The sequence below is a fragment of the Sander vitreus genome, chromosome 16 (assembly GCF_031162955.1).
Source record: "Sander vitreus isolate 19-12246 chromosome 16, sanVit1, whole genome shotgun sequence".
Lineage (NCBI taxonomy): Eukaryota > Metazoa > Chordata > Actinopteri > Perciformes > Percidae > Sander > Sander vitreus.
This window is the reverse complement of record NC_135870.1, coordinates 10,289,018-10,304,695: the sequence shown is the minus strand read 5'-3', so window position 1 is coordinate 10,304,695 and position 15,678 is coordinate 10,289,018. Positions and strand designations below refer to the sequence as shown.

The following is a 15,678-nucleotide window of genomic DNA, read 5'->3' as shown; positions in this document are numbered from 1 at the left end:
AGCTGAGTGCTGCTCGAAAGTCAACAAATGCTGTTAAAAAGTCATTACATTTCACGCACAAAATAAATAAATCAAAATAAATAAGTGCACATTCTACTGGTGTTGGCTGCCGCTCCACATGGCTTGTTGTCAACCATTCAATTACTCTATTTAACCTGCCTATTGGGAGCTGAGACACCTGTTGACAAGCAAACACGACCCGAAACTCAATTATCCTCTCTTCTTGAGAAAGTAATAATGAAAAAAAATTACTTACGACTTTCAATTTCAAGAGAGAAGCTGGAGGATTTATATTGACTTTACCATTATAAATAAAATCCTGTTGGGAGTACCTCTTTCTTTCTAAACATGTAGTGGAAGTAATGTAGTGTGGTGTTGGCCTTCTTTTTCTACCGGGAGGGAGAAAGAGTAAATCTTGAATTATTAATTTTAATGTGTGTTGTGTTTTTACAGCTTCTAAGAGAATTATGTCACTGTGCATCCTTATTCTATGTATCTGCAGTTCTATTCTTTCTAGGGAATCCTGACGATTCTCAGTGAGAACAAAGCACTCTATACAGTGTCTGCCAACTGGCCGGGAGGATGCAGCCCTTACCCCATCTACTCAGCCCACCAATCGTGCAACAATACTGTAAAGACCTTTCCCTTGACCTTCGTGAGAGAAGCCAAGTAAAAACCATTATGTGCTTCCTCACTAGAACAGGACTGTGAAAGCCTCTGCCTTGTACTGCTGGGCATGAGAGACTGTTGCAGTGTGAATTGACATCAGTTAAACTAAGCTCAAATATGGTTATTTTGTATCTAAATATCCCTTCAATGTGTGGGCCAAAATTTGATGAGATGATATAAGATTGCATTACAGGCCTAAAAACGTTAAAAGGGGATGTAAAGAGGAAAGATTGGGGCGGTCATGCTTCAATTTCATTTTTATTAGGGCTGTCAAAATAACGCGTTAATTTCGATTAATTAATCTGATAAAAAATAACGCGTTAAAAAAAATAACGCAGATTAATCCATTCCATATTGACGTTTGACCCGGAACCGTTCTAGCCACCATTGGACTGTAAAATGAAGGAGGGAGACGAGAATGTTCTGCCTGGATCATTAATTGGAGCATTTACTTGTAAAAATCTTCTTCCTGCCAACCCTGGCTACCGAAATCTGGTAACACTGATATGTCTGCGCTTCTCTCTGATGCTCTGAAGACGATACAGACAACACAAACATCGCTGCACATGACGCTCGTTAACACTATACTCGACAGCAGCTAACGTTAGCCTACCGCTAGCTAGTAGCTGGATTAAACACGGTTAAAATGCTGACAGCTAACGCTAAACGGTGTAAAGTTTGACTGTGTTTTACTGTAGAGGATTCAACACCGGTATGTAACAATCTGCAGCTGCCGTTGGAGAAACAACACAGACGGTGCGTTCAATTAAACTGGTAAACTACAGCCTCGTGGTGCATTTGAAGTTATTATAAATGTCCATTTCCCATCTGGTGGTTGTTTTTGTCGTTCAACAGCAATTTAATAGTGAAATAAGTTATTGTTATGTTTATTATTATTAAATCATTTAATTTTGACCATATGGCCTTAGCAATAAACAAGCCATTCTTTAATGTCACCAACTGCTGTTTAGTACCCTTCTTTTCTATTTTTTCTTAAAAAGTATCGGTTCAGGTACCGTTAATTATGTATGCGATTAATTTCGATTAATTAATCACAGAGTATGTAATTAATTAGATTACATTTTTTAATCGATTGACAGCCCTAATTTTTATATTTTTTGTTTTTGCATATCCAGGGTCCTATGTTGGGTTGACTCCGTGTCTTTTGTTTTGGTTTGCTTCTTTTTTGTTTTGCGAATATCTGAAAACATGGTTGTTTATGACAGACAATTTAAAATATAAATCAAGTTCTTTTAAATAAAGGATCATAGCTAAAGCAAAGATTAACATATGGCAAAAGGCAAGTTGATATTTGAACAATACCACCTGTCTACAATTCGTCAAAATCTTGAGGTTTTTGTAGCTCAGCTGTCTGTTACTGGACCAAAGGGTCACTACCCTGTCAGATCACAGATGGGAATTCTAGCACTTTTTTTTGTCCTCCAGATCAGTCAGGGGAGTAAGGCTGAAAACACTTGAACCAAACTGTGTGAAAGGTTAACATACGTAACTTAATGGAACATGTGCTCTTTAAATTATGGCATGGTACAGGAAACAGGGAGGGAGCCTTCCTTTTAGTCACAATGACACAGACAGCCGTGATGAAGCCACCAGGCAATAAATAAGTAGGTGAAAGTAAAAAAGACTGGGAGTAGGGTTCTTGACACATGTCCAATCAGTGTCAAAGGTACAACCATGTCACTCCAACAGATTCTTTCCACGCTCAACCAATGCTGGAGCGGATATGTCAGATGTGCAGCGCCTTTGTTTTTTAGGTCAAGGTTATTTCCTAAATTAGAAGCTCTCCTTATTAGCAAAGGTAAGGAGTCGGACACATTTTCATCAGTGAAGACAGCATTAAGGCGTAGCATTTGTAAGATTAAAAACTCTAAGGAACAACTCATTAGTTTTGTCAATCTTCAAGATTTCAATAATATCCTGATACTAAAATTCTCCAGAAATCTAAATATCATTAAAAGCATTAGTAGTGAATACAAAAAAAAATCTAATGGAAAACATCATTGAACTTGTTTGTTCCAGGTGGTCAAGAACAGAAACTTTTCTTTCCCAATGTTGACAATACTTGTCAACAACCATAAAATGCTATCTCTCTTTTTTCATTCTCACTCCCACAATTTTCCTTCCCCTTCCTCACGCACCTACCATCCATTACACTCCAGACTAAGATTACTCTTCATGTAAGCCTGTCCGCAAAGTGTTTCCTGGAAATGCCATCTTATTCTTTCAAAAAGCACGCACAGCACACTGCAGGCACGAAAGCCTTGGTGAGAAAACAGATGTCACCTGTGGTGCTGTTTGTAAGTGATCAGGATGTTATGATAACAATCCATGGGATCTAAGGCATTACATCCATTATATTATATGTCATTTAGCTGGCGCTTTTAGCCAAAGCGACTTACAATTGCTATATATGTCAGAGGTGTCTACACACCTCTGGAGCAACTAGGGGTTAAGTGTCATGCCCAGGGACACATTGGTTGAAGTATCACAGTGGGAATTGAACCCAGATCTGCCACACCAAAGGTATGTGTCACATCCACTGCGCCATCACCACCACCCAAGGCCTTTCCATACCAGATATGGTATGCTGTGAGGCGAGTTGAGTCCAACATTTTCAGGCCTTGTAATGTACCAGAAATACATTTTATCATCACCACACACAGGTAAAATATCATATTTGGGACACTAGAGTCCATTGGGACATATGGGATATCATTTCTGATACAGGTTTGTTGTTCTTGAGTCAGATGAATAGTGCCCTAATATCTAACTGACAACGAGACTAAGAGTCTATAGCTGTGCTAGTGGATCTGTGAGGCCGTACTTAACTGCCACTATGCTTTTTCAGCTGTAATGGACATCATACGGATTCATCCTCTGGGCACCATGGGTATCTGAACCAAATTTCATGCAAATTCATCCTAAAGTTTATGAAATATTTCAGTCTGGACGAAGCGATGTACCAACATGTCAACATTGCCATCCATAGAGCTACTACTATAATTACGTGACGATAAGCGTGGTGATTTACATATTTTAAAATGACGCCACTGTGATGCTGAACTGTACCTGCAGAGGTCTGGAGTGAAGATGTAAATGCGTTCATTCTTGTTCAGCAGGGGATGGAAAGCACTTCCATCTGATCCATTGATGCTGTTGCTTTGGTTAGACGCCCAGAAAGTCAGCTGGCTGCAAAACAAAATATTGTCACAAACATTTAATATATTTTTAAAACTGCAACAAGAGATAATGTATGCATTTAAACATGTATGCATTTAAATACATCTCTTTGGGCACTGATTGAATTTGAAATGTTATCATACTAAGACAATAAAATGGAATAAGAAAGGTCACTAAAAGTATCAGGGAGTCCTGTTCTGTGCTCTGTACTGTGGGCAACAGCCCAGACCAACAGGCAAACAGACAGACAGGCATAGCCAGCCAGCGTTCCCTTATTGTTGGCAAACAGCAGTAGATTTGAGAAACCTTTTAAATCCAAAGGTTACCCAATGAAGTTCCATTACAGTGGATGAAGACAGAGAGGGAGTGTGTTTGTGTAAAACTGCAACAGTGCTACCTTTGGCCTTTCCATGTTTCAACGCGGCCGTAATCCATGTAGTTCTCCACCCCAGTGTGGTAGACGAATTCCCCGTTATTAGTTCCATTTTTCTAAATAGATCCAAAGATTTATGTCATTAAAATGTGTTTATGTTTCCAAAAACACTCAAATTTCTTAGCATGGAAATTGCCTGTTGCAGGGATTATCATAGGGACCGGATTTAATGGAGAATGGAATTCAAAACTAATGAATAGATCCAGCTGAGGCTCATCAGCTTTTATTATTTGCAGAGCTGTACGTGCCTTGTACATGAGACCAAAGACCTTCTCCACCTCAGGATTTGTGCTAGCGACACGGGCCAGCAAGGGATCTTCGTATCCCCACAGCAGTTCATCCACAGTGCGAGTAGTGAAGAGACCGCTCCCGTAAGAGTTCATCCAGATGGCCACCATGGAGGCCTTCCAGAAACTCCCTTTCACCTTGTTCATTACAGCCTAAAGAAGGGAAGTGGGAGTGGGGCAGAGATGGAAAAGAAAGCAGGATGAGGTAGAAGGTGGTGGTGGGCATTGAGGTGAGATTGAGGAAACAATAATCAAAGTGCAGAAGAAAGTTACAGAACGCACACTCCACTTTCCCCCACTTGGATTTACACTTTCCTCTACTTGTCTAAGACCTTTAGTTCATGACTTACCCAAGCAGGGATGTTGACAGTGGTGATGTTATCCACGGCTGGGTCGCCCACAGACTTCTCTCTCAGGAACACAAAGCTTTTGATGTTGTATGCGGACACCATCCTGTTATTTTCCACCATGCTCACATTGTCCTTATACCTGTACTCCCTGGGCAAACACAACAAAACATAAGACAATCTGACCCCCTAACCGTTTTTTTCATTAAGATTTATAGAATGGTTCCTGTTACAATTAGGCACCACAGACCAGTTAAATAAATTAAGGTTCATATCAATTTCATCACACAACATCTTTTCTTTTAACAGAACATCTGCTTGAGATTAGGTAACATGAAAAAATATAGGTTAGGTGGCAGGGGTAGATTATCTTGACATGCACTGCATCCTTTTTGGTGATTCAGCAGTGAACTTTGATATTTATTTAAGGGTTTCAGGGGGTGCATTAGAAGTGATTCAAAATGACTAATCCACGGGAAAGTTTCTTATCAGGACTCATAGGACGGACTGAACAGGATATGAAACAACATAATGTATATATCACTGTCTGATCTTTGGGATAATTTTACAAACAGCTAATAAAATGTACCCGTCTGGATTAGTTTTTTTACGCTTTTTTATATGCAACTAAAATAAGAGGGTTAATAGATGAAAAGAGAGAAAGCAGAGAAGCGAAAGCTGATGTCACTTTTGCTGTTTACATACTGTATGTGCTGAGCAAATAACGGGCACATTTCAATAGCATTGCAAGTAGAACAAGTAAAATAAAACATATACTCTCCAAAACCTAAAGCATGTTGTGCTGTGCAACGTGCCTGACAGAGTCCAAATTTGAAGAGAAATAAGGAAATACAGTACATGATCCTACAAAGTCAAAAAACTCAATAAATATAAACAGCAACCCATTCTGGTTTACATAGATTTTATGTGTGGTATCATGCTTGAAATTATATTTGACAAACTATTTTCTTCTACATTAAATGTTTTTAAGGATTTCGTTCGAAGCTTAATTGCTTAACGGTCAACACAGAGTAAATGTGATTGAAGTGCAGTAGTATCTGTGCAAGTCTGCAAGCAGACATCACCTCCTACACATACTGTATAACAACATCAAATATTTGACAACATGTCTTTGTGGCAGTCTGTGCACTGATGTGCTCTTGTATCCTACCTGTACGTGTAGGGTCCAACCTGCTTGACCTCTGGCTTGGCCCCTTCAAGGAAGGCGTCCACATTGGTCACATTGAAGAAAAAATACTCCATGTAGACAGGAGGTGGAGGGGTTTTCCATGACTCAAACACACGGCTGCCCTCTACCAAAACGATCTCCTGTTGAGACATAAAGTACACATCTCAGTTTAAATATAAACATAATACATTCAGACACATAAATACAGTTTTGAAAAGAAAAAAATCTGTTTTGCATTAATGCATAAACACTGACTACACATATACTAAAATAATACATTCTACTGGTAGATACGTGTTTTTTCTTTTGATGTGGCTTTCAACTGATGATGCAATTGCTACAAAAAGTGCAAACATTTTTGCAATAGCGAATACGTTTCGATTTTTGAGGTTTGGAGCGTGCAATGCGTTCATAGAAAAAACAACCCAGAAATCAAAAACATCCTTGGGGGGTCGCGGAGGGAAGCTGCTGTCTGAGTGTCAGACAACAGCATCGGCTGCACACATGAATGGTATTAGGGGAGACCCTAGCACAACTCCATTGTACATGGTTGCTAATGACAACGGGCACTCGTGATGCAAAGTGATGGATGACCACTTGCTGCGCAGGACTGTGACCTTAATGAACTGAGCTACAGTACATTCCTCAGCACTGTGCCTTATGTGGTCCTGGAAATGCAGGACAGGCACAAATCTTTACTATCCTGTTTTTTTATTACACACCATGATAGAAAATTTGCTCAAAGCTGATAGCATTGCCTCTGGACAAGGATAACCTGATTCACTGCAGGAATCTTCTGAGGGATTGGAAAGCACAGGGAGTAAGAGAAGAAGAAAGGGGGAGGATTAGTTTTTCTTTTGACAACACATCAGAGGAAATCTCACGTTGGCCTAATTGTGTCAGCTTTGCGTTAAAGTTAATAACCACTACAATATGAAAGAGCTGAACACAGCAACGAGTCTCATTATTTCAGGGGAGCACAAGCCCCCTCCTCTTTTGGGGTCCCTTCTACTTGTTCAGAGACAAAAGTTTTGCTGAGTAGCCAAGGACAATAAAGCTGTCACCTTAGATTGAGGAATGGAGAGCATGGTCTTTCTATGTCGTCCTTTTATGCTTCGAACAATCAATATAGTAACCCTCCCAGCATGCTGTATGAAATACCACATGAAAAACAGAAACAGAGAAACCCTCTTATCTCAGTACTTACCATCGCTACTCTTACACCCCTCCCTATGTGAAAACAGAAGTAGCAGGTGAATACACAAATACACATACTGCTGGTGCTTTGATGTCGAGGCAAATACATAGATGTGAATAACACCGAGCACAGCAAGAGGCTATTCATTAAATCCTCTAGTTGTGGTGTACAAGGTTTGCTTGTTACTCTAAATGGGGTTGTCTCAGTACACTCAACAAAGCTCTACCAGCTGAACTGTAGTCCAAACCTCTGTTCCTCAACCCATCAAAGTCATATTAAGGTACATTCAGTTTTAAATTGGCCGCCAACTGGCAACACCAAGTGGCTATAGTGGCAGATCCCTTTTAATGAATTAAAAGGTGTGTGGGGTCTTGGTCCAGAGCCAGATATCTTAACTGCTGACCATGACCTTTATGGATTTTGGTAAGATTGTCCCTAGAGCATGATTACAAATACTTTTGATGACCTTTGTTTTGCAGTTGTGGCAAATCTTTCCTTCGCTAACGCTGTGGTCGACCACAAGTCACAGAAATGTCACGTCACAGACACTTGATTTGTGGATATTCATGCTTCCACAGGGATAAAACATTTTGATTTTAAAGACCCTATGGCCTTTCCTCTAGTGGTACTATCAAGAAAAACTTCAAATTTTATTTCCACTACTGGTCAAGTTCCAAATCATTCGTCTTTTGTTGAGTGGAGCACTTCAGCTTCTAGAAGGTGGCTTTCCTCGCTTACAGAAACACTTTTGAAATTCAGAATAAAAACTCTGTAAACTGTATTGTTTAACAGGTTTGTGTCAAAGCTAAAACTCTGAAGGAAACCCAGCAGACTACCAGCAAGGGGCCGCTAGCCGCTATGACTAGTCTATGTAGAATTACCAAATTCCTATTCAGAGACAAGTCATTTTCACCACCACCTTATCAGCAGGTCATTGCATACTGACCCTGGTTGACTCACATGGAAGCTGAGGGACTGCCAACCCAGCTGGTTTCCCAAAAAACCTAGCTGTGTGAAAGAGACTTAGCGTACAAATAATTTCTCCTGCTGGGAGAGTATCCATGTAATGAGATCCTTCACAATGATGCAACTGGGGTAAGGGGGTAACTTGATACGGCTGAAATAAATCATACTGCCAGGCTAGAAGATAACCATGTGTGTCATGTGAGTGTATGCATTTGTGTCCCACCCACACATTTTACTGAGAAAAAATATTTTACATACATATACAGCATGTCTGTCTGCCTGACTGTTCATGTTATTAATACTCACGAGAGGCAAAAACTACTTTGCCAAATCAATGCTTGGGTAATGTATACTGTTTCTTTGTCTCTGCATGTATAAAACTATGTTTAATTAATAAGACGGCTGATAAGACCAAAAGATTTGTAAACATGAGAAGCAACATACATCTTTTAAGGTTCAACACTGTCTAGTTTGCAACTGCGACGGCCACATGAAAAAAATGGTCGTGCTTGTCTGTAAATTTAATTCCAGGCTCATCAATGTGGCCACTGCAGCAATGGCCAGAAATTGCACACGTCACTTTTTGTTTGGTTTACTGTGATTTCAACTTTTCTCAGCCTGGGCCTAAAGCCAGTATTATCACTTGGTAAATAGACCGTAGACACACAAACTCAAAACTTACTCTGAACAGGCATTGGCACCAAAGTAGGTAAGAAAAGCTGACTAAAACCTCTGCTATCATATTTTTAAATTACAAACTGGAACACATTTGAACAATGTAATTCAGGGAACCCTTGGCATGCCCTCAGTAGGCAAATTTACTTTTAATTTTGAGGCATATGTCCAGAATTTACACCTTTTGTAATGCTTTCTCAATTAAACCACCAAGTTAAAAAAAAAGTGAGAAAAAAAACCCAGACTAAAACACGACCACACTTAAATGTTTTGTTTTTAAAACACATATCTTATGCTACGTTTACGCTTTGCGTCCACACAACGCCAGTGTTTCAGAGTCCCTAAAACGGAGAAGGTGCTAAAACGCTCATGAGGACGGAGATTGTTTCCATTTTAAAACACTGTTTCAAAATAAAAATGTAGTAATGTGGATGTAGCCTAACTCACCAACCCAACATTACTCCACCCTCCCCCAAGTCTCTTGACCTCAGTAAATGTATGACCTGGTTACACCCCTCAACACTCTTGTTTTGTGCTGGAGAGGCAGCAGATTGCATGTGGGCTTTCCTGATGGGTCCATTAAAGTATGTTCATAAACTATTACATAAAGACCAACTTAGCCTAAACACTTGTAGAGCCCCACCAGACTTTCTTAAGGCTAAGGACTTTGAGTAAACAGTACAGTTTAAGTATAGTTAAGCCTTAAAGTAAATATTGAACATGTAAATATGGTTGTTAAACAGTATCCTCGGATTAATTCAAAACTTTTATTTGTTTGAAAGAGTAATACATACACATACAATTTCTTTTTTTTCTTTTTTTTTTCTTTGACTAAAAGAGACAATTATTATATATAAAAGCAATTATTTCTGAGACAATTAATTGTACAGTAAAATATGTAATTGTTGCAGCTCTAGTGATAAGCAACAACAGGGTTTTTCCTGCATAGAGGAATTTTTTTGCGCCTCCCAAAGAAGTTTTAGCCAACCCCAAAAGCAAACCAGTGCGAAAATGATAAGAATTGAGAGAGAAAATAGCAAGTCAAATCCTCTTCGACTGTGTTTAATAGCAGTTTTCCAAACAACAGTTGAAAAGCAGAGCATAAACTTGAACAGGAGAGCTGGTCTCAGTTTTACCCTCCAGAGTCTGGCTGTGTTGGACTCTCCCGGGAATTTTAACAGTGGTATTTAAACATTGATATTACTTTTTTAAGCAGTTTTGTTGACTGGGGGTTTCATTTACTCAAGCATAATCAACATTTTGTTGATGTTTATCAAATTCTCAGAAATAATGCACATAGATTTCTGTCAAATAAGGTAACTCATTGCCTTTCCTGTATGCGAACGATCATGCTTACTGTTGTGCTTGATTTGTGGATATTCATGCTTCCACAGGGATAAAACTTTTTGATTTTAAAGACCCTATTGCCTTTCCTCTAGTGGTACTATCAAGAAAAACTAGTGCTGTCAGTTAAACGCCTTATTAACGGTGTTAACGCAAACCCATTTTAACGGCGTACATTTTTTATCGCGAGATTAACCTACTTTTTGGCCTAGCAAACTTTGTAGTTTTTTTCACCTGCTGTTGCAACAACTAGTAATGTTAGAAAAACTACAACACCACACCGGATCTAGCTAGACCGGAAACAAAACAACAGGCACGCCGCACACACTTGTTTGGGCTTGCGAGCCGGCCAAAGAGTAGTTTTTTTGTAGATGGCGAGCGCAAGACGCCGAAATGGATGCCAATAAGATTCTGAATGGAAAGTTTACTTTTAAAAAGTTGCCAAATGATTCCATTGACAAGACCAAAGTGATCTGTGTGTTTTGTCGTTGTGAACTGTGCTATCATCGCAGCACGTCCTTTCTGAAATACCACTTGATGGCCAAGCACACAGCTGATGCGAATTCTCCGCCCCCTTTTCAAAGCCGTTACATTGTGTGAGAGATTATTTGCTCCAAGTGTGAATGTTAGTGTGAAATTGAACACTACAGTATATGCCAATGTTGTTTTCAATAAAAAAACATTTGCACAAAGCAAGCCAATCCACCTTTCCATGTTGATAAGAGAATTAAAATGAGAAAAAATAATGGGACAAAAAGAAATCAAGGGACATTTAGAATAGATAAAAATGTGCGATTAATTGCGAGTTAACTATGACATTAATGCGATTAAATATTTTAATCGTTTGACAGCACTAAGAAAAACTAAACATTTTATTTCCACTACTGGTCAAGTTCCAAATCATCTGTCTTTTATTAAGTGGAGCACTTCAGCTTCTAGAAGGTGGCTTTCCTCGCTTACAGGTGCATAGGATATGATCAAAAGCTTAGAGAAGAGTCCCGCACACTGACCATTACGCAAGCAATAATTTATTTAGAAAAATACAACGTTTCGGTCTCAGACCTTCATCAGGTAAATTTTTTTTTTACCTGATGAAGGTCTGAGACCGAAACGTTGTATTTTTCTAAATAAATTATTGCTTGCGTAATGGTCAGTGTGCGGGACTCTTCTCTAATCAATTCATCAAACAAATGGTAAGTCCATATTGTCTATTTATTCTGTTTTGTTGGATTCAACAGCACTCTATCTAAAGGATCTTTTCTCCACTTCCTGCAGCCATTTGCCTTCAGTACATAAACATTTTCAGCATTAGGACCAACTCCCTGCACTAGAAAGCCTTGTGAATATGTCACATAACATCTAAAGTCAATACTAAGCCTCTCTGATAATAGCCATGTGTTACCTGTTATGGAGAAGCAGGTTTGATATGAAAATAAAGTTGAAGGTGTGCCAAATGATAACACTGAATGTGGTTCAACAGTATTTTCATGTCTGCTTTGTTATCAAAGTAAAGTGAACCTTCTGGGAAGGCTTTGAACTGCACTGACAAACTAATATAATAGTAACTAAATATTAGAAATCCAGGAAATCTCTGGACTTAAACCTGCAACAATTAAAAGCATGGAGCACTTTACTGTAAATGTACAACGACAAAAATGAACTGAAGGGTCTAAAGCATGTTTACTGGTGCTGAGCAAATACTTTCACTGATGCAACCAAACAGAAACTACAACAGAGTTTAGCTGAATTACTGTACATAACAGTGCATGAGACCACTGATGTTTACTTAAGTTCAAATATCAGTTTTTCATCAGTGATTATGATCCATATGATCCACAGAGTCTTGCCTTTCCTGTACGCGGATCATTCTTACTGTTGTGCGTAGTTCCCCCCCCGACAAAGGCCCATTCCGAGCCAGGAAAAACCTTGAACATTGTTTCCCGGAGGATACCAAAGACTGAGATCACGCTAGGCTAATGCCAGGTGTATCGCCACTATTTTCAATAAAATCATGCAATCAGAATGTTAAACTAAAATAAACATTGTTAGCTGACTTTTTCAATATCATTAAATTTCTCATGTTGTGATTGTCTTCTGTTGAGTAGGGCTGGTTATCATTCCAAAAATGTCGATACAGGTACCGATGCTGATACCCTGATGTTGATACAAATTCCTAAACACTACTTTTTTCGATACCAGTTTCATAAAAACAAAAATAAATTACAACATTACGGCACACATCTTTTTATTTATTTTGCAGCTCCTACTACGTGAGCGCCGTCTCTGTGCGTAACGTAGAGATTTTCCTGCGTGTCTCTACCACGTGTAACGTTAGACATCCAATCACAAACCTTCCTAGATCTTGGTAGAAGCATGCTACGTGCTTATTAGGGCTTTGACTCCGAACTTCGATATTCGAATATAATTCGAATATTTAAAAAAAATATTGATATTCGAACGAATATTAGGCATCCCTTAATATTCGAATTTCGAACCTGTTATGGGCATTATTTTTTTGTAAATGTGTTTGCTTGTAAATGTTGCTTTCAATTCAGATTCCGAGGTTTTTTCACGCATTTCAAAATGTAGCTCTCGCTCGGCCCGTGGCTTGGTAGCGTTGTATTTCCCCCGACTCATCTCCTGGTTCTCCTTCTCCATTAACAACATGAAATCAAGGAGAGGGTTAACGTTTCCTGCTCCAGATTTCACCGTGGTCAGAAAGAACAGGGGAGACAATTTGTTTCTCTCACTATGACTCTAGAGTCGCTACTCGCTCTGAAGCTACCGGTAATCACTGTCAATCTCTCACTCTAACACACACTCCCCACACACACACACGCATGCACGCACGCACGCACGCACGGCTCGACGCACACACCAGCGCAAAAGTATAAACACCAGACCACTTACGTAGGCTACGGTGAAATATCTGACCTTCCTGTTGAAAGCATACTGTTTGTATTTAATCAAGGGTCTGACTTTTAATAAAAAAATTGTTGTGGCAGTGTGTTTTTTCTTCTAAAAACATCATTGCACGCCTACTGACTGATACACTGCCCTCTGGTGGACAGAACATACACGAAGTTTGATACTAATATAAGCCTTACTGAAGGCATTTAATGGTCAAAATATTATTAATAATATTCAAATATTCACTGACGCTGATGAGATTTATTCCTTGGGTATTGAAATTGGGTATTGAATGACGAGGCATTTTTCGATACTCAATACTTTAGAGGCAATTCGGTTGGTGCTTAAAAAGTATCATATTCGGTACCCAGCCCTACCGTTGAGTTGTGTGCAACTTGCAGTGTTTGGGTATTTGCAGCGTTTTCTGTATCCTTTGTATGTGTTGTCAAATTGGTGAGTGTGCATTGGGCTCTCTCTCAAAGAAAGAGATTATGCACAATGTCACATGTTATCACATGTTAAGGAAGTTTAGGATTAGGGTTGGGCATCATTTGGATTTTAAGAATTCTGATTCCAATTCAGATTCTTCATTTCGAATTCCGGGTTCTTATCAATTCAAAATCCAAAGTAAAAATAAAAGTATGTTTTTGAAAGCTGAAACAATTAGTGAATTAATTGGTTAGCCCACCAACAGAAAATTAATCTGCAACAATTTTGATAATCGGTTTATGTATTTTTTTAAGCAAAAAAAAAACCCCCAAAACATTTCACCCTCTTCAAATGTTAGTATTTTCTGATTTTAAGTATTTCATTAAAGCAAATCTGGGTTATGTACTGAAAAAAACAAGCAATTTGTAGAGGCCAAAAATGAAATTAGGGAAATTCTGATGGGCATTTCTGACTATTTTCTGACAAATCTGGACCAAATAATTCATAGAGGAAATACATCTGCAGATAAGTTGATAGTGTGGAAGAAAATGAATTAGCTAATAGTTTTAGTCTCATCTTATCCTAATATATTCTCTTTCCCGTTCACTGATAAAGTTCCTACTATTTCACCTGATCAACAAACTTTTAGTGTCTCCTGATTCAATGAGGTCTATCGGCCTTTCTCTAGCTTAGTGTTTCACTATGATCACTGAGTGAGACCTTTTGTATAGAGCAGAGGTTGGCTCCAACAAAGATTCACACCTTAACTAATCAAAGCACTTTTGATTAGTTGGAGCAGACAGTTTTGTGTCTATGAAAATCTACTCAGACTTGTGAGTTGAATGTCCTGTAACCTTGTATATAAAACCCTGGCCAGAACTCATTCTGGTCAAAGAGAATTCTACAGCTTCTTGTGAACTTCTGTCTCCACTAGAGATGGTCCGATACCATTTTTTGCTTCCCGATACCTGAACTTGCATATCGGCCGATACCGAGTACCGATCCGATACCAGTGTGTCATATATTTTATTATGTTTTAACAACTGTATACTATCCCTGTATGGATGTGATATGATTTCTATCTTTGTTGTCAGTCTGGCTCAGGTTAAACTCTTTGTGAAACATGAACGCCACAGAACGTTCTTTTATTCTTCTATTCTGTTTGACAGTCAGTTATAACGAAAAAAAGAACATAAATAAACTACTTTAACGTATTTTTTCTTTAGGGCTTTATTACGTGGTATCGGATCGGTGCATAAACTCCAGTACTTCCCGATACCGATACCAGCGTTTTAGGCAGTATCGGAGCCTGGTATCGGAACATCTCTAGTCTCCATTGCGCAGTGAATAAAATTCATCGGAACCAGCCACTGAGTTGGACGTGTGAGAACCTTTTCTTCCACGAAAGTATTAGTAAAAAAAGAAAAAAAGGTAAAGAGTCAAAGTGTAGTAACAAAGTCTTAAAACAACAAACACTTCAAGCAAATGCTTTAAGGTTATTAACCGCAACAAGTTCTTAACATCTCACATTTATTTTGCAGGACATTCTTCAGAATTCAGCTCATGCCGTCCTTCACATCTCTAATTGCCATATTATATATAACATACAATAATAGTATATGGATGTCATAAATCTCTCAGAGTGAGTCTTTGTGAATCAAACCACTCCAGTATGTCATGTGCTAACAGCTTGAATGAATTGTTACTGTAAAGGCTCTGACACACCAACCCGATGGCCGACCTTCGGCAGAAAAGGCAGTCGGACTGACTGCCTCCCTGAGTTGGTCAAAAAAGTGCCTCAGAACACACCGAAGCGACGCCGACTTGAGCGTACATTCTGCGTGTGCAGAAGAAGAACAGCAGACGGCACTAACCTGTATTGTCACCCCAAAAAATTAAAACCGGCAGCTGATTGGACGAACACGTCACGTGGGTCTGGCTGCTCCCGGATTTTACAACCAGGCATAATGGCGGCTTCCTTCGGAACACAATCTCATGTTTTACGAAGATAGTTCAACGAAACGTGTTTC

The 15,678-nt window shown here is 39.0% G+C and overlaps 1 protein-coding gene across 3 annotated transcripts in view; it reads right to left on the bottom strand.

The window, feature by feature from the left end:
* Positions 1-15,678, bottom strand: part of LOC144531872 (lysosome membrane protein 2-like) — a 45,380-nt gene that overhangs the window by 7,042 nt on the left and 22,660 nt on the right. For all 3 annotated transcript variants that reach the window (XM_078272223.1, XM_078272222.1, XM_078272221.1), the window contains 5 exons: positions 6,109-6,266; positions 4,941-5,088; positions 4,552-4,743; positions 4,268-4,359; positions 3,760-3,879 (listed from right to left, as the gene is read on the bottom strand). In XM_078272223.1, the coding sequence (XP_078128349.1) occupies positions 3,760-3,879; positions 4,268-4,359; positions 4,552-4,743; positions 4,941-5,088; positions 6,109-6,200 (644 nt within the window). In that variant the 5' untranslated portion in view covers positions 6,201-6,266. The remainder of the gene's footprint in view (positions 1-3,759; positions 3,880-4,267; positions 4,360-4,551; positions 4,744-4,940; positions 5,089-6,108; positions 6,267-15,678) is intronic.